Source organism: Dama dama, chromosome 5 (assembly GCF_033118175.1).
Source record: "Dama dama isolate Ldn47 chromosome 5, ASM3311817v1, whole genome shotgun sequence".
Classification (NCBI taxonomy): domain Eukaryota; kingdom Metazoa; phylum Chordata; class Mammalia; order Artiodactyla; family Cervidae; genus Dama; species Dama dama.
The window spans coordinates 11,221,740-11,244,085 of record NC_083685.1 but is presented as its reverse complement, the minus strand read 5'-3'; the positions used below and the strand labels follow the sequence as shown (position 1 = coordinate 11,244,085).

The 22,346-nt window shown below is 40.8% G+C and overlaps 1 protein-coding gene across 4 annotated transcripts in view; it reads right to left on the bottom strand.

Moving 5' to 3' along the window:
* PTPN11 (protein tyrosine phosphatase non-receptor type 11) overlaps positions 1-17,636 on the bottom strand; it is a 64,599-nt gene extending 46,963 nt beyond the window's left edge. For all 4 annotated transcript variants that reach the window (XM_061141808.1, XM_061141810.1, XM_061141809.1 and 1 more), the window contains exon 1: positions 17,422-17,636. In XM_061141808.1, the coding sequence (XP_060997791.1) occupies positions 17,422-17,435 (14 nt within the window). In that variant the 5' untranslated portion in view covers positions 17,436-17,636. The remainder of the gene's footprint in view (positions 1-17,421) is intronic.
* Between the last annotated feature and the right edge of the window lie 4,710 nt (positions 17,637-22,346).

Sequence of the window (22,346 nt, the reverse complement as noted above, 5' to 3'; positions counted from 1 at the left end):
CTGGCGTCCTGCTGGCACAGTAGGTGGGGTTGGGGGCATGGTTAGTGGGACTGGGGCCGAAATGGATGCTATTTATACAGGGCGGTTGGGGACGGCCTCAGCCATAAGGGAATATTTGATCAGATCTGGAAGAAGCAAGGCAGTAACACGCAGCCGTATAAGACAGGAGCACAGCAGGCAGAGGGAGGAACAAGAAAAGGGCACGGGGCAGACCGTTTGTGACCTGTTCAAGCACTCAAGAGGCCAGTGTGCTTGGGACGGAACAGACAAGGGTCAGAGGGGAAGGAGATGAGGCCAGTAATGAAAAGCCAGGAAAAAAAAAAAGAAAAGCCAGGTGAGGGAGGGCCTTGGAGGACACGGTAAAAACTTCAGCTTTTATTTTTTTGTGAAATGGAAAAGGACTACAGGGTTTTTAGGCAGAGAAGCAACATGATCTTACTTTTTTTTTTTTAATTTATTTATTTGGCTGTGCAGGGTCTTAGTTGCAGCATGAGGAATCGTCAACATTCACTGTGACATGCAGGATCTTTAGTTGTGGCACACAGAATTTTTAGTTGCAGCATGTGGGATCTAGTTCCCTGACCAGGGATTGAACCCAGGCCCCCTACATTGGGAGCAGAGTCTTGGCCACTGGACCACCAGTGAAGTCCCTGACTTATATTTTTAAATCATCCTTCAAGCTATCATGCAAGGACAGAAGCATACAGATCAGTTAAATAAGCTACTTTGATAATCCACGCAAGAGATGACGGTACCAAGGACCAAGGTGGCAGAAGGAGCAGTGATAAACAGTCCAACTGGGAATACTCTAAAGGTAGCCAACAGGATTTCCTTATTAACAAATGAGATGGGAAAAAAAGAAGAGGGTAAGAAAGATGCCTGGGTTTCAGGTCTGGGTAAGTAGAAGGTTGGAGGTACTGTGTACAAGACAGGGGGAAAGGGTGGGGAGAGGAAACTCAGGTGTTGGATTTGGCATGTGCTAAATACGAGATGGTTAGTCATCTGAGAGTCCGGTATATACTATGCACTAAAGTTAAGATATTATTATTGACAATCATAATAATATAAGACTGTTCTAACATGTAAATCCATGGCTGATTCATGTCAATGTATGACAAAAACCACTACAATATTGTAAAGTAATTAGCCTCCAACTAATAAAAATAAATGAAAAAAAAAAAAAAGACTGTTCTGACAAGGAATAATGAGAAAAAGCAAGAATTCTGACATAGCCTACCAACATTCCTGTTATTTACATGAACTGAAATTTATTTTCCTTTTAATTTTTCCTATTGTATCTTCCGAGCATTTGGGGGGAAGTCTAAGCATCACTCTGATTGTCCCAGAGAAAAATCACAGGGCTCAGGTGAAAAACATACATATATGTTAGCTGGCTTTTTACTCCCTCTGAGAGCCTGTCAAAAGATCAAGATGGAATTTTGCCCCAGGAAAACTCAACCTCAAATTATGTATACCTATCATCCCAACATCCCATACTTTAGCATACAGCATGATTACTAAACTCTTTTTTTTCTTTTTAACCTTGCTCATGATTTCTTTGATCTGTGGTTCCCACCTGAGTCCCCACAGCCCTAGGGAATCAAAAAGCAGTAACAGAGGGTATCCAGTTACTTATAACTTTTCAAAAAGTACAGTGAAAATCTTACATTAATATTCAATTTGTCTACCTATATAAGCCAGTTCGAATGTCAAATCTCTTTTGCTTTTGGCTATAAAACAACATATTACTTGATGTGATAGTCTGAAGCTGAGTGGGGGAACACACATATAGCCGAAAAAAAAAACAAACCATGCAATAGAACAGAACTAATATTTAAAACTAAACTGAGGGCCTTCCATGGTGGCCTAGTGGTAAAGAATCCTGCCAATGCAGGAGACATGGGTTTGATCCCCGATCTAGGAAAATCCTACGTGCTGCAGAGCAGCTAGGACCAAATGTCACAACTATTGAGCCTGAGCTCTAAAGCCACAGCTACTGAGCCCACGTGTCACAGCTACTGAAGTCCGTGTGCGCTAGAGTGCATGCTCTGCAACAAGAGAAGCCATCACAATGAGAAGTCCAGGAACCGCAACTGGAGAACAGCCCCAGCTCACTGCAACTAGAGAAAAGCCTGCAAAGCAACAAAAACCCGGCACAGCCAAAAATAAATAACTAAATAAATATATTAAATTTTTAAAAAATAAATTGAGACAATAAATAAGATGTGAATATATACACTGAAAAGTTTCCCCAGGTATTTAGGAAAATTAGCCCAGAACAATCACTCAGACACTTGTTCTAATGAAACTATTACACTTTAAAGACAAATGGGAAAAAAAATCAATGCCTGCTGCTGCTGCTGCTGCTAAGTCACGTCAGTCATGTCTGACTCTGTGCGACCCCACAGACGGCAGCTCAACAGGATCCTCCGCCCCTGGGATTCTCAAGGCAAGAATACTGGAGTGGGTTGCCATTTCCTTCTCCAATCCATGAAAGTGAAAAGTGAAAGTGAAGTCGCTCAATCATGTCCTACTCTTAGCGACCCCATGGACTGTAGCCTACCAGGCTCCTCTGTCCATGGGATTCTCCAGGCAAGAGTACTGGAGTAAAATCAATGCCTGCAGTAAAATCAAATAACTTGCTACAGGAAACAAATGAGACTAGCATCCAACTTTTCAAAGTCAACATATACAGCAAGTTGATAAATGAACAAGAATTTTTCAAAAACTCAATGAAAGAAAAGTGTAAACCAAGAATTTTATATCCAGCCAAGTTATCCTTCAACTATCAAGGTTATAGAAAAAAACAAGTTTCAACATACAAGAACTAAGGGAATGCTGCACATACCAGTCTCTCCTGATGAATCTCCTAGAGGATAAACTTCATCTAAGCAAATGGTAACAAGCAACGCTGACAAAATAACTGACAGTGGGCATTTAATAATCTGTAAGTGGACATGGACAACTAAAACAACGATGGGAATGAGAGTAGAAGACTAACATACAGTAGTTACATATTGTCACACAGTGGAAATACTACAACTAGAAAATGGGAAAGGGAAAACAATAAAAACCTCATTGTTGGGGAACTAGGATCCCACATGAGCCCTCTTGATCTTCACAGCTAAACAGTCTGTGTGTTGCCAGGGAAGATTCCCCAGCACCACAACTAAGACCCGACACCGCCAAAATAAAAACCTCATTGCTCTATAGTGAAAGTCACTCAGTTGTGTCCAACTCTCTTCTGACCCCAGGGACTATATAGCCTTCCAGACTCCTCTGTCCATGGAATTCTCCAGGCAAGAAAACTGAAGTGGGTAGCCTATTCCTTCTCCCACAGACCTTCCCAATCCAGGAATCAAACCAGAGCCTCCTGCATTGCAGGCAGATTCTTTACCAGTTGAGCTACCAGGGAAGTCCCATTGCTATGTAGGCAATAGGCAACAAATGGGTATTTAAAGATAATGAAAAAATCTGATAAGCCTGATAATGAAAGTTAAATAACCAAACAGAGGGGATAAGTACTAGAATTAAGAAAAAAGATACAAACCTTCCAAAAAACTATTTTCAACAAAAAACTTTTAAATACACATCTTAGAAAAAAATTATACACACATACATAAACACACACACACACACACACACACACACACACACACACACACCTTGAGAGAAACAATGCAAGGAACCACTATATATACAGTGGACCCCTGAAAAACTTGGGGGTTAGAGGCACTGATCCTTACACGGTTGAAAATCCATATTTAACTTTATAGACAGCCCTCCATATCCACTGTTCTGCTTCCAACCACATGATTTCAACCAGCTGCAGATTGTGTTGTACTGTAGTACATACTTATTGAGGAAAATCTGTGTTTAAGTAGACCTGAGCAGTTCAAACTTGTGTTGTTCAAGGGTCAACTGTAAGTATAAAATATGATAGAATTGATACCAAACTTATCAATCATAACAATAAATGTAGACAAGGTTGCTATTGAAAAAAATTAACAAACAACAAATCTATGAATATTTATGTACAATCACCTTTATGGAGCAAAAACTACAGGAGATGCAAGGAAACACACTAATAATAGGAGATTTTAATAGTCCACATCCAATACAAAATAAAACAGACTAAGAAAATAGGTTAAGAGAAAATCTAAACAACATGAACAATATGGTAGATATATTGTGCATATGTTGAACTCCACACCTTGATAATAGTCACATATTCTTCCCTAGTGCCTAGAGAATTTTCATAAAAACTGATCAGATATATTAGGTCACAAAGAAAAGAAAACAGTAACTCCTATAAAACAGAAGTATTACAACTTAATACCATTGTATCATGATTGGTCAACAGAATATAATAGAATTCTATATCACCAAAACTACCGTTTAACAGAAAAACCTGTGATCACTTTTTAAAATCCAGATGCACATCAGAATTATCTTAGAATTCTTTGAAAAATACAAATGCCCAGGTATTGCTTTTTTTCTCCAGATGTGTTTCTAATGAGCAGCCATGTTTCAAAGCAACTGGACTGTACGATGATCTTCTTTTATCTAGTTTGTTTCACATTATCTATTTCATTATCTATTTCATAATCATTTTATTTAGTCTGTTTTCCATTTTTTCATATATAGCCATATATGTACTATAGACATATTACACATCTATATATACATGTATAATATATGTATTTTAGGAAACTTATAAATTTTTGCCTAGCTAAAAAATTTATGACATTTTGATTCTACTTGTTTGATGTAGTATGAATAGAATGCTAGATTTCTAATAAAAAAATAAATATGCAACAAACAACAAAAGTTTACTGTATAGCACAGGGAACTATAGTCAATATCTTATAATAACCTATAATGGAAAGAATCTGAAAAATAATATATGTGTATATATATAAATGAATCACTGTGCTGTGTACCTGAAGCACTGTAAGTCAACTATATTTCAATAATATATATATATATATAAAGAGAAAAAAGTATTACCAAATACAGTATCATAAAGCAATAAAACAAAATTCTACTAACAAAAGCAAAAAACTGAAAGGCCCTTCTACCTGGAAATTTTAAAACCTTCCATTAAACAACTATTAGATAAAGGGGGAAATATAAGCTCAAATTACACAATCTGTAAGAAATAATGGCCACAAAAACACTATGTATCAATATTTATAGCATACAGCTAATGGAGTGATCAGTGGAAAACTCACTACACAAACACTAACAATAATAAAAAAAACAAAGTCCCACCGCCCCAAAAAAAGGCCAAAGTATACCACAAGGAAGGAAACATATTTTATAAAGATAAAAGCAAAATTCAAAGAAAACAAAAAGGTAGATGTAATTAATAAAAATCCTGCTTCTTAAAATTAGCAAAATAGACAAACCACTAGTTAACTTATTCAGGAGTACAAAAACAAGAAAAAAAAAATCACAAATACACAAAATAAGAAATGACAAGGGGGAAATAACCATAACCACTTAAACAGAAGAAGAAGAATTTTTTAAGAAACTACTTTGCAAACTGGTGTGCAAATAAATTAGAAAATCCAGATGAAGTGAATAATTTTCTAAGGAAATACAGACTGCCAAAACTGCAGGCAAACCAATTTCTATATAAAAACAGAGCAATTTTAAAACTACCCCACAGAAAAGCACCAGGCTTTTTATTTTTTTGGTTTCAAAATGGAATTCTATCAGAATTTCAAAGACCATACCATTCCAATGCTCTATAAATTATTCCAGAGAAGCAAAAGGAAAAGAAAATGCACCACTTCCTTTCATGAAGCAAATATAACACTGATATCTATATCAGATAAAGATAGCTACTTCAGTGATATGGAAAGCAGATACCTTGTTCCTGATTCAAAGAAGATTCTAATTATTTTTAAATTAAAACGATGGTTGTATCACAGTATTTGAAAAATCCTTAAACCTACAATTCTTAGGTTACTGAGGTGAATGAAGGGAAAAACCACTTTGTCTCCCCTCTGCGGAAGCACACTGCAAGCTCAGCGGTTATTTCACTTACACTGGTCACCCAGCCTGGACCCCCACCACCTATGGGAGATCTGTTCCCTTATGGTCACCACTGTTACCTCCTCCTTGTTTTTCAAAAACAGGTTCTTAGAAGAATTTCTCGGGTTTGCCCTCAACCTCACCACGGGGAGGGCTGCCTCAAGAGCATTGTTTACTGCTTCTAGCAAGATCTTTTTATCTGGTTATCCTGTTTTTCATTCCTGTTTCATCTTTCCTTATCTCAGCCAGCTACTTTAGGCGGCTCTAATTTTGTATAGAGTCGATGTCCTCTAGGATCCTGCTGAGCACACACACTTAAAACTTTCTAAAACCCTTTAAAATTTATTTATTAAAACAGCACAGATAGGCATGAAATTCAGAGAAAAAGCCCAAGGTTCCATATACTCCCAGCTGTATTCGTCAAAAGTAACTGCAGTTAGCAAGTTTCCTGTAACACTGAGAAACGTCTCATGCATATATATATATATATATTATATGTATATATATATAAATATATTTGTACACACACACACATACTTACGTACATGTGCACAGTGCATACTCCATGCCAGGCTATGTGAACACACACACAAATGGAATCCTGATCTACACCCCGATTTTTTCATTTACTACAACACAAAGATCTTTCCACATGATCTTTCTATTCTTTTTAATGGCTATACATTATTCCATTATAAGAACGTACTATTCATAATTTAATCCCTATTAAAGGACATTTATATCATTCCTAGATTTTTGTTAACACAAATAGTACAGCATATCATACCCTTTATAATTCTCTTTATACACATTTACAAGTATGTTTGTAAATTAAAATTTTAGAAATAAAACTGCTTTGACAAGAGTGTTTTCTTAACTCTGACAAATTTGCCAAACTGCACTCAAAAGAAGGTAACAGTTTCAACTCCCATGAAATGAGTGTGAAAGTCCCTGTTTTCTCCCAGCTTTGCCAATAATACACATATTACCAAACTTTTTCATCTGAGTCATGGAAAATGGTACCATTCTACTTTGCATTTCTGTGTGAAACTGAGCAATTTTTCATGTTTTCAGACCATTTTTTTTTTTTCCTTTTCTGTGAGTTGTCAGCTTGCCATTGTTCATTTTCTATTGGATTTTTTTTCTTACTCATTTAAAGGGGCTCTTGATAGAACCAGAAAAATGATCGTTTATTATATGAGTGACAACATTTGTCTTAGCATTTTTCCTTTTTTACTCACTTGTGGTTAATTTTTTTGCCCCAAAGAAATTCATCTTGGCGTGGTTAAATTTATCAGCTTGTTCCTTTATGGCTTCTGGGTTTCTTGCTATGTTTAGAAAAACTTAACTCACAGCAAGTTGTTGTGAGCTTGAAGTAAATTAATAACACATAAAATGCTTAGCACAGAAAAAAACTCTAAGGACTTTCACCTTGGGAACTAAGAATTTTGTTTTAGGTCAGAAAAAAATACGTACAATAAAGGCACAGATTTGAACAGGACCCTTCACAATAGGTACTAAAAAGACAGGGTGGCTGGAAGAAAAAAGTAAATAAGACAGAGATTAAAAAAAAAAAAAAGACAGAGATGAGAATTTACATCAGGAAAGAGTATGAAGACAGAGAAGGCATAATTATATTTTTACCCCTAATAATATTTTTTAATTGGTGGAAAACTGCTTTATAATGTTGTGCTTTTTTTCTGAGGTACAATAACACAAATCAAGTCATGAAAAGCGTTAGTCACTCAGTCATGCCCAACTCTTCGCAACCTCATGGACTGTAGCCCACCAGGCTCCTCTGTCCATGAGATTTCCGAGGTAAGAATACTGGAATGGGTTGCCGTTTCCTTCTCCTGGGGATATTCCTGACCCAGGGATCAAACCCAGGTCTCCTGCATTGCAGGTGGATTCTTTACTATCTGAGTCACCAGGGAAGCCATAATTTTATATATATATCCCCTCCCTTCCGAGTCTCTCTCCCCTACAAATATTTCAGATTTAAATAAAAAGTTGAAAATTATAAAACAGAAAAGACTTCTCCATGCTCATATTATCACATACATTTTTTTCTCCTCAATTATGAAATAGCTCTGACAGCAAGGAAAAAAATAATTTACTGGCTATTATTTATTATGGCTGGTTAAAACTGTGGCCACAGGGCTTCCCTGGTGGTCCAGTGGTTAAGAATCCGCCTTGCAATGTAGGGTACATGGGTTCGATCTCTGATCCAGGAAGGTCCCACATGCCATGGAGGCAACTAAGCCCATGCATCCTAGGGCCCGTGCTCCAAAATAAGAGAAGCCACCACAATGAGAAGCCCGTGTATCGCATCTAGAGAGTGGGGCCCCGCCACTAGAGAAAGCCCACACGCAGCAACAAAGACCCAGCAGCCAAAAATAAAAATAAATAATAAATACATACTTTTAAAAAACTGTGGCCACATTTACTGACTGTTTTCCATGGGGCCAGCATACAATGTAGGCTCCAGAAATCAAATTTTTAGCCTTTACAATGTTATTTATTTCTAAAAATTTCTAGAGCAGGACTCTGAGTCTAGATAGTCTTCATTCATAACCATGTGTTCCCACCTTTGTATATTTTAAAAACGCAACATTTATGTAGAGTATCCTGCTGAGGCTGAGAGACATTATAAAAGTCACTTTCACTGCTGAAGGTGGGCTAGGTAACCACCATGGGCACTCATCAGGTAGACTGGCACAGGAGAAAAAGCAAGTGGTCTCTTTACCCCTTTATTAAACAAACTATTATTGCTTCATTGCCAAGTTCTAATTATGCCTATCGTGTTATTAAGAGGGAACAGAGGAGAGTAATGTTTACAAGGGAAACTCAGTAACCAGCATTTAGCACAAAGGCTAGACAGAGTAAGGGCTTAACAAACACTGGTTATCGCTGTCGTTATCATTATTATTACTGGTGGAAGATATGCAGGCAGATTCTTCTCTTGCATAATTATGTTAGTTTCACATGACCCATTTTGACATATGAATCATTTATGTTACCCTGTCTTTGCAAAAACTGAACTTCACGGCTCAGGGGCTGTCCCCGTGTTATTTCGAACAGTGTATAATTAGAAATTGAAAGTTCTACAACATAATCCACCCACTTGAGTTTTGATGTATTGTAAACTCTCCTTCCTGAGCTATGCTTTTCAAAAAGTATTGTATTTACCAGAAACTTTTTCCCAGTTGCATGTTTAATATTTGTAGTTCAACGACTAGCAGTTTTGTGATTCACAAAACGCTCACCTCTAACAGAGCAGTTAAGAGTTCATTCAGCCCCTGAGATCTTAGTCAGGGTAAGGGATATGCGTGTGCTAAGTCACTTCAGTCGTGTCTGATTCTGTGCGACCCTATGGACTGTAGCCCACCAGACTCCTCTGTCCATGGAGATTCTCCAGGCAATACTGGAGTGGGTTGCCATGTCTTTCTCCAGGGGATCTTCCCAACCCAGGGATTGAACCTATGTCTCTTACATCTCTTGCACTGGTAGGCGGGTTCTTTACCACTGAGCCATGAGGGAAGCCAAAGAATCGTGAAGTTAACAGGTTTAATATTAGATTATAGAGCTGGCCTCAAAGATGACAGAAACACTTGTAATATTAGGTACTCAGGCCACACATCTTCTAAATCCTGTCCCCATCTTCTGCTTCATGTGAATTCAAACAGCAGAGGTTAGTCTCCCCAAATCATGTAAATTTATCTATGTTACCTCAAAGGAGGGGAAAGGGGCATTTGGGTTTATCAACAAGGTAGGTCCATAAAAGATGAGAAGAAACAGATAAATTTCAGTCTGCCTAACGTCTACCGTAGGCACTTGGTGAAGGATGGATGCCTGAGTTAATTTTGGGGAATGAAGAAAAACCAGGGAGGAGAAAAGCCAGAGAGGAAGGGGACAGGGAAAAAAGTCACATGGAGAAGAGGGCAATAGTGTTCTCTTCTTTATTTTTTTCTCAATGCCCTGCCACACGGCATGCTGGATCTTAGTTCCCTGACCAGGGATCGAACTGATGCCCCCTGCAGTGGAAGTACAGAGTCATAACCACTGGGCCACCAGGGAATATGAGCATTCTCCTCTTGTACACGGTAACTCTCACAAACCTGCAGGTGCTTGACAACCCCTCCTAATTGGTCATCCACTGGCACTGCCTACTTTTTTAAAAACTTTTTTTTAAAAATTTTATATTGAGTATAGCCGATCAACAATGCTGTGATAGTTTCAGGTGGATACCAAAGGGACTCAGCCACACATATACATGCATCCATTCTGCCCCGCACTCCCCTCCCACCCAGGCTGCAACATAACATTGGGCAGAGTTCCCTGTGCAGCGCAGCAGGTCCTTGTTGGTTATCCACTTTCAACGTAACAGTGTGTACATGTCGATCTCAAACACCCTAACTATCCCTTTCCCCATCCTTCCCCCTGATAAGTTTGTTCTCTTAGTCTGTGGCACTATTATTTATTAAGATTCTCAGGTCATAACATGGCCCAGGTGGGTACCACCCATCTCGCAGAAAGAGCTGAAAACATACACACACTCACACAAGCCCAATGCTTGTGAAAAAAAAGAGCCTCCAATCAATGTGTGAAACAAATCAGCCCTGCGCTGAGTGGGCTTGAAGAAAGGAAAGACAGAATCCCCCACCTCCAGGAGAGTTTACTAACCCAAACTACTTGCCGGGAAATCATACCAAAAATGTAAATCTCTTATTACTGAACACAGATTTTACAAAGCCGTAGATCACTGAGACCAGGCTCTTCTTTATGTCAAGCAAGTTTAAAAAAGAAAACGCTGATGAACCAAAAATAAAATACAATGATGCTGATTATTTTATCCATGCGTCCCCTTCCCCCCAGTGATGTGGGGAAACAGTCGAGCAGGCTGTTAATTTCAGGAACTTATTCTCAAGGCTGCTATGCTAAGAAGGGAGTTTAAACTAGGGATCCAAAGTCTAATTTCAGTTTCTTGCCTAAATATAAAGTAATACTGGGTATGGCTTTCTTACCCGCTGCTCCAGAAAAATCATAATCTTTGTCCTTGGGGAGAAAGCTTAGAGTCTGGTACTTTCTGCAGATTACAAGAATCTTCCTCTTTTCCAATTAAATGCTAATTTTCTATAGGGAAAAGGATGTGTCATGAGGGAGGGGTAGTCGATAGGGAAAAGGATTCTAGGTAACAGAGGCTAGAAAAAAAGTTAAGGCAGCTTTTCAATGGTAGTAAAGAGCTGTGGCTTAATGGATCGTTATCTTTTCACGGAGTTTCATTGGTCAGCATCTCTGCTCTGAGGACAAGGCACTGGAAACTGCCTCCAAAAATCTTTCCACAAATGGCTTCTACCCTGTTCGAAGTCTCTCTCTTGTTTGTCTGCTCTCCCAGGGTCTACTCGAGCCTCTTATAACCCTCCCTTCACAGCAGCTAGAGGGATATTTTTAAATAGATCAGTTCATGCCACTCCTGGATCACATCCTTCTATGGGTTTGCGCTGCTCTTAAAATACAATCCAAACTCCTCTGTGGTCCACGTGATACTGAGGACCTTAATCAGCCCTGCGTGGTCTAGTCCCCACCTACAGCCCCGGTGTCAGCTCCACCCCGTGCCCCTACCTGTCCTTCAGGCACTCGGAAAACTGCCCACCTCGGCACTCTCACACTCGCCGTTTCCTTAAAACCTGGACACCCAGCGCCCCCATACAGTGCCCCCATACAGAGTAATCCCCTGAAAACCAGGTCAAATCCCACATTCGTGAATGAATAGGTCAAGGTTCCATTAGAGTGGGTTAGTGGAACGACAAAGGCTTGGATCTATAGTGTACTATTTTTAAAATAAACATATTGCATGTGGGTACAGGTATGTGTATATAAACAGACATATACAGGGTGTGTGAATGTGTACATCAGTACACAAGTATGTGTGTATTCTAAACAGTACGCTCTATACTGACAAATTTCAGTTTCGTTTGGTACTACTTTCATCAAACTCATTCGATGCTGGTCTACAAGTCTGTCTCCCTCTAAAGTCAATGCTACTTGAAAACATGAACTGTGTCTTTCCTATTTCAGCACTGCCAAGAGTTTGCTAAATGCACATCACCCTCCAAAACTCAGTAGTGAACTGGGCTGCAATTTTAGGGTGTTTGAATCCATTTCAGGGGGGGTCTCAAACCCTTGGCTACAGTTCACAACTGCCACAGAACCTACCAAACATCAGTATTTGTCTCCCCTTCCTTAAAAAGGGCAGCACTGGAGGGCAAGTGCTGTCTGTGTTTCCCAAAGGGAAAAAGGAATAAGCACAGTGTCTTCTATTGTTCTGCTGCTGCCCAACAAAGTACACCAAGGCCCACTAGTAACAATTACAAACAAGGGTTGGCTCTGCTTTTCCAGATCTCGTGTGACTCTCCAACAGTCACCACATTGACCACGTGCAAGAAGGGTAAGTAATCTTAGCAGTGGGCCTTGCATTTGAGCAGCTCTGGACAAACACCCGAGCTCGGGACAGGATGTTAGCAAAGACAACCAGTTTCAATTGCAAAGACACAGAGCTGTTATTTTTCAGTAAGGCAAGTTTATTGACTCCCACAGGAGATAAACAAACATGGCCACCAGGGAGAGCCTGGGACAAAATGTACTTGACCTGCAACAGATAAACCAAAAGCCTAGAGTTAGAGAACAAGCTAAATTTTCTGCCCCTCTCAGTACAAGTCATCAGACAGTCTCTCCCAGAGGAACAAAAGCAAACGCAAAAGATGTACCAGATGCTGAAGGATATAACCTGTTTGGTCAGCTGGGCGAGGCAGAGTAGAGCAGCCAAGCAATCTCAAAATCTAAACACAGAACTGCCATCACTCTGTTACCTGGGGTGGTTGCTGTTCAGTGCCTAAGCCATGTCTGACTCTTTGTGACCCCATGGACTGCCAGGCCCCTCTGTCCATAGGACTTCCCAGGCAAGCATACTGCAGTGGGTTGCCATTTCCTTCTCCAGGGAATCTTCCCAACCCAGGGATCCAAGCTCTACTGCCCAGCCCATGGCAGGGGGTGGGGCTTGTCATTTAATTGCTCATGCCTTCTTTTCCCTACCTGTGATGCTGAGAGGCATCAGCATACTGAATATGACATTTTAATTACTGAACGCATAGAGACTCTAAACCCATGAACCAAAAAAGATTAGTTTGATAACTAAGCTACACAAAATTCAGAATATTAGTCACTGAGGAGTCAGCTCCTATGATCACCTCCTCAGAGACTTTTCCTAAACCCATTATCAAAACTAACCACATTCTCCACATTTGCTTTTCTTGGCCTCCCAGAAGCTATTACTACCTGTAATAGTCTTATTTATTCATGGGTTTGTTCACATTCTCTCTCAGTCGTGAGAACAGCAATCTTTGCCTACTTTATTGCCTCATCTTGCCTGGTTCAATAACTACTTGGTGAATGTATTAATTCTGAGGTTAAACGTCATTTGAAAAAGAACAGTTTGAAGACTGTTTGAAGACACTATCCAATTTCAAGACTTGTTATAAAGCTACAATGATCAAGATCATGTGGTATTGGCATAAAGACAAATAGATCAATAGAACAGAAGAGAGGCCAGAAATAGACCCATGTATAAATGGACAACTCATCTTCAAAAAAGGTGCAAGTTCAGTAAAGACGGACAGTCTTTTCAACAAGTGGTGCTAGAACAACTGAACACCCATATGTAAAGAAGAGCATACCACATACAAAAGTTAACTCAAAGAGGATCACAAACCTAAAACTTTAAAACTTGGAGGAAACATTTGAGACTTAGATTAAGCAAAGATTTCTTAGGAATAACACCAAAAGCATGATCCACTTTTTTTAACTGATAAATTCAACTTCATCAAAATTAAAACCTTCTGTTTAAGACACTGTTTAAAAAAATGAAAAGACAAGCTACAGACTAAAAGAAAATGCTTGCAATTCTGATCAGAGACCTGTATCCAGGATAAAAAACTCTCAAATTTCAATACGAAAAGAAACAAGTAAAGTTTATTTTTTACACATAAATTTTAAAAGGGAAAATATTTAATCAATAGATGTGCCATCAAAGAAGAGATACAGATGGCAAACACATGAAAAAATGATCAACATTATTAGTCACCGGGGAAAATACAAATTAAAATTACAATAAATATCAAATCAGTATGCTATACACCTGAAACTAATATGTTACACATCAATTATACCTCCATTAAAATATTAAATAAGTAAATTAAATTAAAAAGTACTGATATAGGAAAAAACTACAATGACACACCTTTACATGACTGAAATTTAAAAACTGACCACACCAAGTGTTGGCCAAGATGTGGAGAAACTGTGATTCTTAATACACTGCCAGTGGGAACATTTTGAAAAAGTTTGGTAGTTTCTGAAAAAATTAAATATACATCTGCTCAAACAGGGGCTCTGTATCAACCTAGAGGGGTGGGATGGGAAGCGAGATGGGAGGAAGGTTCAAGAGGGAGGGGACATATGTATATCTATGGCTGATTCATGTTGAGGTTTGACAGAAAACAACAAAACTCTGTAAAGCAATTATCCTTCAATTAAAAAATAAATAATTTTTTAAAGTAAAAAAAAATTGTAAATCAACTATACTCCAATAAAATTTTTTTTTAATTATATCTCCTAAATATATATATATATATGTACATATACACACACACATCTGCTATGTGATCCAGCCATACCACTGATAAGGATTTACCAAAGAGGAATGAAAGTATACATCCATAGAAACACATGAACACAGACATTCAGAGCAGTTTTATTTGTGAAGCCAAACTCTGAAACAACACAAATGTCCAACAACAACTGGATGGAAAAATGAATGGTGGTACAGCCATACAGTGGAATATCACTGATCAATAAAAAGAACTATTTGCCATACACAACAACATAGATGAACCTCAATATAATTTTGCTGAGCATAAGAAGCCACACACAAAAGTCCACTGGTATAAAATCCTAGGAAATGCAAACTAACGTATAGTGACAGAAAGCAGAAGAGTGTTTGCCTGGCAACAAGGAAGGGATTATAAAGGGTTCCAGGAGCCATTACAGGGGTGATGGATATATTCATTATCTTGATTGTGTTGCTCGTTTCTTGAGTGTATACATGTGTGGAAACTTATCAAATTGTACACTTAAATATATACAATTTGTTGCATGTCACTTATACCTCTATAAAACTGGTTTAAAAATAATAAAAGACCTATGATCTGAAAACTAATAATAAATAATCCCCAATTATGTGCATTGTTGTTGTTGTTGTTATTGTTTAGTTAATAAATCATCTCTGACTCTTTTGCAACCCCATGGACTGCAGACAGCCAGGCTCCTCTGTCCATAGGATTTCGCAGGCAAGACTACTGGAGAGGGTTGCCATTTCCTTCTCCAAGGAATCTTCCCCACCCAGGTATCCAACCTGAGTCTCCTGCATTGGCAGGTGAATTCTTAACCACTGACCCACCTGGGAAGTCGTGCATTACAATCATAATCTGACTTTTTAGGGGGCACATATTTCTCTTCCATAACAAGTATGGGAGGGCTGGAGGAGGAGAGGAGGAATTACTTCATTTCAAACTGTCATCTTTACCACTTGCTGCTTTGGCTCTTCTCACACTTCCTGGCTTCTAAATTAACAAGTTGGACAATGTAGGGTCTATTACTACCCAACCCCTACCCCACCCCCAGTCCCCAGACTTTTTGTCTCCTAAAAGGAGCAGATCCTTACTTGTCTAGAAAAGCAGACACAAGGAACAAAAGGCTCAATGACTATTTGACAGATTAAAGAATAGAGAACTGTTTTATTTAAATGCTCCCTAAAGAATTAGAACATTTGAGGCTATACACTGTTCTGCTGAAATGCAATTATATATTATCCAGATCTGTAAGCACTTGCCAGAAGACCTGTCCAAATCACTCACTGCGTAAGTTTTCAGTTTTCTCCTTTCTCTCTCTTTTCATCCCATGAATGAATAATGTGCAGGTGTATTTCTGAGAAGACAGTCCTAATGTTTTGAAAAGTCTCTCAGTCAATAACCCCAACAGCTTGAAACAGTTTTCCAAATGTCTAAGACAGTGACAATAACAGGACACTGTTATGATCCAAAAAATGGGTCTTAAGTGTGAATCCTATACAGAATGACAATACAAAATAGCAGGATCGTTATCTGAAAACAATCGATCATACTAATATTTAACAACAAAATTAAGGCTTACAAATGATTGGCAATAGTTATAAAATAATAGCAGACTAGTAATTAACAGTGGGGTTCTGTCTCCACCACTTACTGTTTGAGTGACCTTAGGCAAGAGTCGGACACGACTAAGCGACTAACACTAGAACTAGCACTACTAGGCAAGTTGCTTAACTTCTGAAATTCATATACTCTCTTTAGAGCAGGATAACAGTACCTACCTGATAGGGTTATAATAAGGATTAAATGTGTTTGGCATACGGTAAGAGCTAAATAAATGTTAGCAATTAGTAGTATGGTTACTCTGAACTTTCCAAGGATCTCATTAACTCACTCATCTTCCTTCTGACTCTTAGGTTCAAACCCTATCATTTACCAGTATGTTTCTTCTGAGCCTCAGTTTCCACATCCGTAAAACGGGGGTGATTAATGTTACCTGACTTTTACGGTTGTGGTGAAGGATTAAAATAACTAGAGATACAGATCCCTTCCCTCCCACCTCCCAAAGCGAAGATCGCAGAGGAAGGAAATACTTCTAATAGCTGCAGATACAGTCAGTTTTTCCATTTCTGGCACGTGAGGGGTTGGGGGGTGGGGGGGAAGAAGATGCAAAGAGGCATACAAAGTGGTCAAGGACCCTGAGTAAAGCCCCCAAATGCGCGCAAGACGCAGTGACCCAGAGAGGCGCGACCATCGGCCTGGCCTCGCGCAACTCTCTCCTCTCCCCTCCCGCGTCCCGGGCCGAGGAGCCTCCCCTAAGTGAGCGGGGTTATTTCGGAATCACCATGAGGCAATTCTCATGAGGCAATGGGTCAGGAATGCGGCGCGCCGAGCCGGGCCGCGAGCGTCCGCGGTTCCCCGGGCGGCTCTACCTGCCCCCGTCCTGACGGGCATCCCCAGGGCTGCGGGAGCCGGAACTCCGCGGAGGCAGGAAATGAATGAGGACCCGAGGGGTTGGGGGAGCGCTAGGGCCGAGCCCCGGGGCCCTGGAGAGCCTAGGGGGCTGGAACGGAGCCTGCCCCGCGACCCCGGGCGGGAGTCCGAAGCCCAGCCGGGCCGCCCCCTCCCGGGCGGAGCTGACTGAAAGCGGCGGGGGCCGGGCCGAGGCCCGGGCCAGGCCCTCGGGGCTCCTCACCTCCGCGATGTCATGTTCCTCCCGCCCTCCGGCTCCGCGACGAACCGGCTCCTCACTCAGGCTCCGCTGGGCCCGGTCACATCGGGCTGGCCCGAGGGAGGCCCGCTCCGGACCGGACGGGGGGCAGAGCCAGCCGGCCGCGCGCAGACCCCCCTCAAGGCCTGAGGAGCCCGGAGACTGTGCAGCCGCCCCCCAACCCCGGTTCGCTCCTCCTCCTCCTCCTCCTCCTCCCCCGCCCTTCGCCGCCGGCTCCTCCGTGACGTCACTCCCACGCGACGCCCGCCACTACTTCCTGCTTCCATTCTGCGCTGAGGCTGGTCATGGCAGTTCAGTGGCTCTGTGGAGCCTCCGCCGCGCTGTTCCCAAAGGACCTTCTCATTCTCCTTTAGATCTCGGCGTTAGACCGTGCATTGTGCGCTCAAAGTTACACGCAGTCGCGTGAATTGATCCTATCTGCTTCCACAGCGTCAATTTCCATCCCTGCGCTGTGAAGTCGAATTTCATTCATTTCATTCCTCAAATAGTTGTTCCGCTTACTGCTGTGTAACCTTAGGAAAGAGGTTGGGGTCGCAAAGAGTCGGATACGACTGAGCGACTGAACTGAACTGAACCTTAGGAAAGTTGCTTGATTTCTCTGAGCCTCAGGTCCCTCCATTCCTTGATTTCTGTAAAAAGAGAAAGGTAATTGTATTTTCTTCTTAGGATTATGAGGACGATTAAATGTGTAAAATATTTAGAACTAGGCCTGATCTGTTTAATAAGTTCTCAGTTGGTAAAGAATCCGCCTGAAGTGCAGGAGACCCTGGTTCGATTCCTGGGTCGGGAAGATCCCCTGGAGAAGGGAAAGGCTACCCACCCCAGTATTCTGGCCTGGAGAATGCCAAGAACTGTATAGTCCATGGGGTCACAAAGAGTCGGACACAACTGAGCGACTTTTACTCACTCTCTCCTGTAGTTATTGGGGCTTCCCTGGTGGCTCAGATGGTAAGGAATCTGCCTGCAATTCAGGAGATCCCAGTTCAAATCCTAGGTCGGGAATATCCCTTGGAGAAGGTAATAGCTACCCAAATCCAGTATTCTTGCCATTAGAATTCCATAGACAGAGAAGCCTGTCAGGCTACGGTCCATGGAGTCACAAAGAGTTGGACACAACTGAGCAACTAACACTTTCATTTTTTCACTTTTTTTGTGTGTGGTGATTAGCTCTATTATCATTAGAAGGAAACGTGAGCGTTTTCTGTCTGCTAGGCACTGATTTTCCACTATAGAGATAAAAGAGTGAAATGAAAAGGCAAAAATCCCCGATTTTCTCGTGGGAGGAGCTACAGTAATCAAAATAAATAAAACACTTGAGATAATACCCCCATACTCATCTCCCTTCTTTCCTCCATTGCCGTTTATATTACTTTAAATGAGGTATTTAGGGAAAGCTTCACTAAGGATGATATCTGAGTCAAGGAACAGTCTAGTAGTGAAGTTGCTCAATTGTGTCTGATTCTTTGAGACCCCCATGGACTGTATCCTACCAAGCTCCTCCATCCATGAGATTTTCCAGGCAAGAGTACTGGAGTGGGTTGCCATTTCCTTCTCCAGGGAATCTTCCCGACCAAGGGATTGAACCCACGTCTCCCACATTGCAGGCAGATGCTTTACCATATGAGCCATCAGGGAAGCCCTGAGCAGTCAGTGGAAATAATTTAGAAAAAAAGCATTTCAAGCACAGGAGGAGGCCAGTGCAAAGACTCAGAGGCTAGAGGCTGACTTCTGTATTTGAAGAAAAAGGAAGAGCATTGCAGGCAAATTCTTCACCAGTCTGAGCCACCAGAGAAGGTGGAGCACAGTAGGAGGTGGGGGATGCGGGGGAGATATGGGAGATGTAGGGAGAGTAATAGGAAATGAGATGAGGAAGGGGTAGAAATGGTATAGGGTCCAAGAGCCTATTGAAATAAATAGTAGGGACTTCCCTGGCAGTCCAGTGGTTAACTCTCTGTGCTTCCAATGCAAGGGGCTTGGGTTCCATCCCTGGTTGAAGAACTAAGATTCCATAGGCCAAAAAAAAAAAAATTTTTTTAATCCGGTAAAAAAAAAAAAAAACAGAAAAAGATAAATGAACAGTAAAATGGAGAGTCATTAAAAGATTTTAAGCAGAGAAGAATATAAGCTATGCTTTAAAAGTATTACTTTGGGTACTTTGAGTAGTTGAATCAAGAGGGCAAGGCTGAAAACAGAGACCAGTTCAGAATACTGTAACACTGGAGATAATGGAGATGAGGTAGCTCAGACCAGAGTGAGAAGGTAGAGCTTTTTATCTGAGAAAAATCTGCCCCTGTGACTCATGAAGGGCCACAGATCTAGTAAATGGCAGAACCAAAATTCAAACCCACAACTACAGAGCTCCAAAATCCTCATTTTTTTTCCCTTCCAGTGTTCCCCACATCATTCCTATACAAAGAACTCTCATACAGTATGCTAACTGCTTCAGCACTGATGCTACCGAAAAGTTCTTACAAAATTTATCTTTAATTTATGCCAATTTAAATCATAAACTTTGAGCAAGCATTTGTCCAGCCTGTTTTTTTTCATTCCCCTGAATCTGGCCACCCAGATGACAAACAGCATCCTATCTGATATTAAGCCTGAAGGCTTGTTCTCTCCAACCATTCACCACATACTAGCCACGGTAATTTAAACTGCAAAACTAGTCACTCCTTCAGTTGAACACTCCAATGTCTTCGCACTGCTTTTAAGATACAGTCAAAAAAATTTTTTTTGGACTTTGCTAGTGGTCCAGTAGTTAAGACTCCATTTTTCCAATGAAGGGGGCACGGTTCAATTCCTGGTTGGGAAACTAGGATCCCTCATGATGCAGCATGGCCCAAAAAAATGAAAACATATATAAAATGCACAGTATGCAGCTTGAGTTTTTAAAAGCATTTGACAACCACCTGCTCTGGTCCCTGCTTATTTTACCAGCCCCTTTTCTCCCCACCACTCTATGATCCAGCCATGCTGAATGACTTTCAGTTCCTCTCAATAGCTATGTTCTCTTCCAGCTCAGGGCCTTTAAACAATCTTCTCCCTCTCCTTGGAGGATTCTGACCCTCCCCATGAACTCTAGTCTATGACTCTGATCTCAGGCTAGAAGTCATCTCCTCTGGAATAGAAAGAATCACCTCATTCTCCCAACCCACTTTAGATGGTCCCCAAGATACCTGGTGGCTCAGATGGTAAAGAATCTGCCTGTAATGCAGGAGAACTGGGTTCTATCCCTAAGTTGGGAAGATCCCCTGGAGAAGGGAATGGCAAACCACTCTAGTATTCTTGCCTGGAGAATCCCAAGGACAGAATAGCCTGGCAGGCTACAGTCCATGGGGTCACAAAGCATCAGTCAGGACTAACTGATTAATACTAAGACACCTATTGTAGCTTAGAACTGAACACACTCCATTATAAATCTAAGACACAATATCATATGAGGATTAAGTTGTTAATCTCCAAAGTTGACCTGCCTGGGTGTCCTCAGGCAAGCCACCTGGGTCCTCTGTGTCTCAGTTTACTTCTCTGTAAACTGGAGAGATCAAAATACTACCTACCATTAGTTCAGTTCAGTCACTCAGTCATGTCTGACTCTGTGACCCCATGGACTGCAGCACGCCAGACCTCCCTGTCCATCACCAACTTCTGGGGTATACTCAAACTCATGTCCATTGAGTCGGTAATGCCATCCAACCATCTCATCCTCTGTCGACCCTTTCTCCTCCTGCCTTCAATCTTTCCCACCATCAGGGTCTTTTCCAATGAGTCAACTCTTTGCATCAGGTGACCAAAGTATTGGAGTTTGAGCTTCAACATCAGTCCTTCCAATGAATATTCAGGACTGATTTCCTTTAGGATAGACTCGTTGGATCTCCTTGCTGTCCAAGGGACTCTCAAGAGTCTTCTCCAACATCACAGTTCAAAAGCATTGATTCTTTGGCACTCAGCTTTCTTTATAGTCCAACTCTCACATCCATACATGACTACTGGAAAAACCATAGCTTTGACTAGATGGGCCTTTGTTGGCAAAGTAATGTCTCTGCTTTTTTAATATGCTGTCTAGGTTGATCATAACTTTTCTTCCAAGGAGGAAGCGTCTTTTAATTTCATGGCTGCAGTCACCATCTGCAGTGATTTTGGAGCCCCCAAAAATAAAGTCTGTCACTGTTTCCACTGTTTCCCCATCTATTTGCCATGAAGTGATGGAACCAGATGCCATGATATTAGTTTTCTGAATGTTGACTTTTAAGCTAAATTTTTCACTCTCCTCTTTCATTTTCATCAAGAGGCTCTTTAGTTCTTCACTTTCTGTCATAAGGGTGGTGTCATCTGCTTATCTGAGGTTATTGATATTTCTCCTGGCAATCTTGATTCCAGATTGTGCTTCACACAGTCCAGCACCTACCATAGGGTAGGTTATAAAAAATAAAAGAGTTAATGTTTGTGAAGTACTTAGAACAGTGCCTGGCAAAGTCAGCGTGTCATAAATGCTGATTATCATTAGTCTCTTTTCCAAAGTAAACTGTAAGCTTTTTTTTTTTTTTTTTTGGATGGACTACACGGCTTGCAGGATCTTAATTCCCTGACCAGAGACTGAACACAGGCCACAGCAGTGAATGTGCCAAGTCACCATTGGACCGCCAGGGAATTCCCAAACTGTAAGCTGTTTGAGTGAAGAAGCCGTTGCTACCCCAGTTTCTTCTATGTTCTGTACACTCAACAGCTAGAATGATCTTTCTACAATACAAATCTAGTCATGCCCTTTCTATGAAAGAAGTTCAAAGCCTTTACTACAAATGAAAATTCTTCCATTAGTGCATCAGGCCCTTCTAAACATGAACTATGCCTACCTGTTCAGTTTCATTTACCTCAACTTCTTCACATAACCT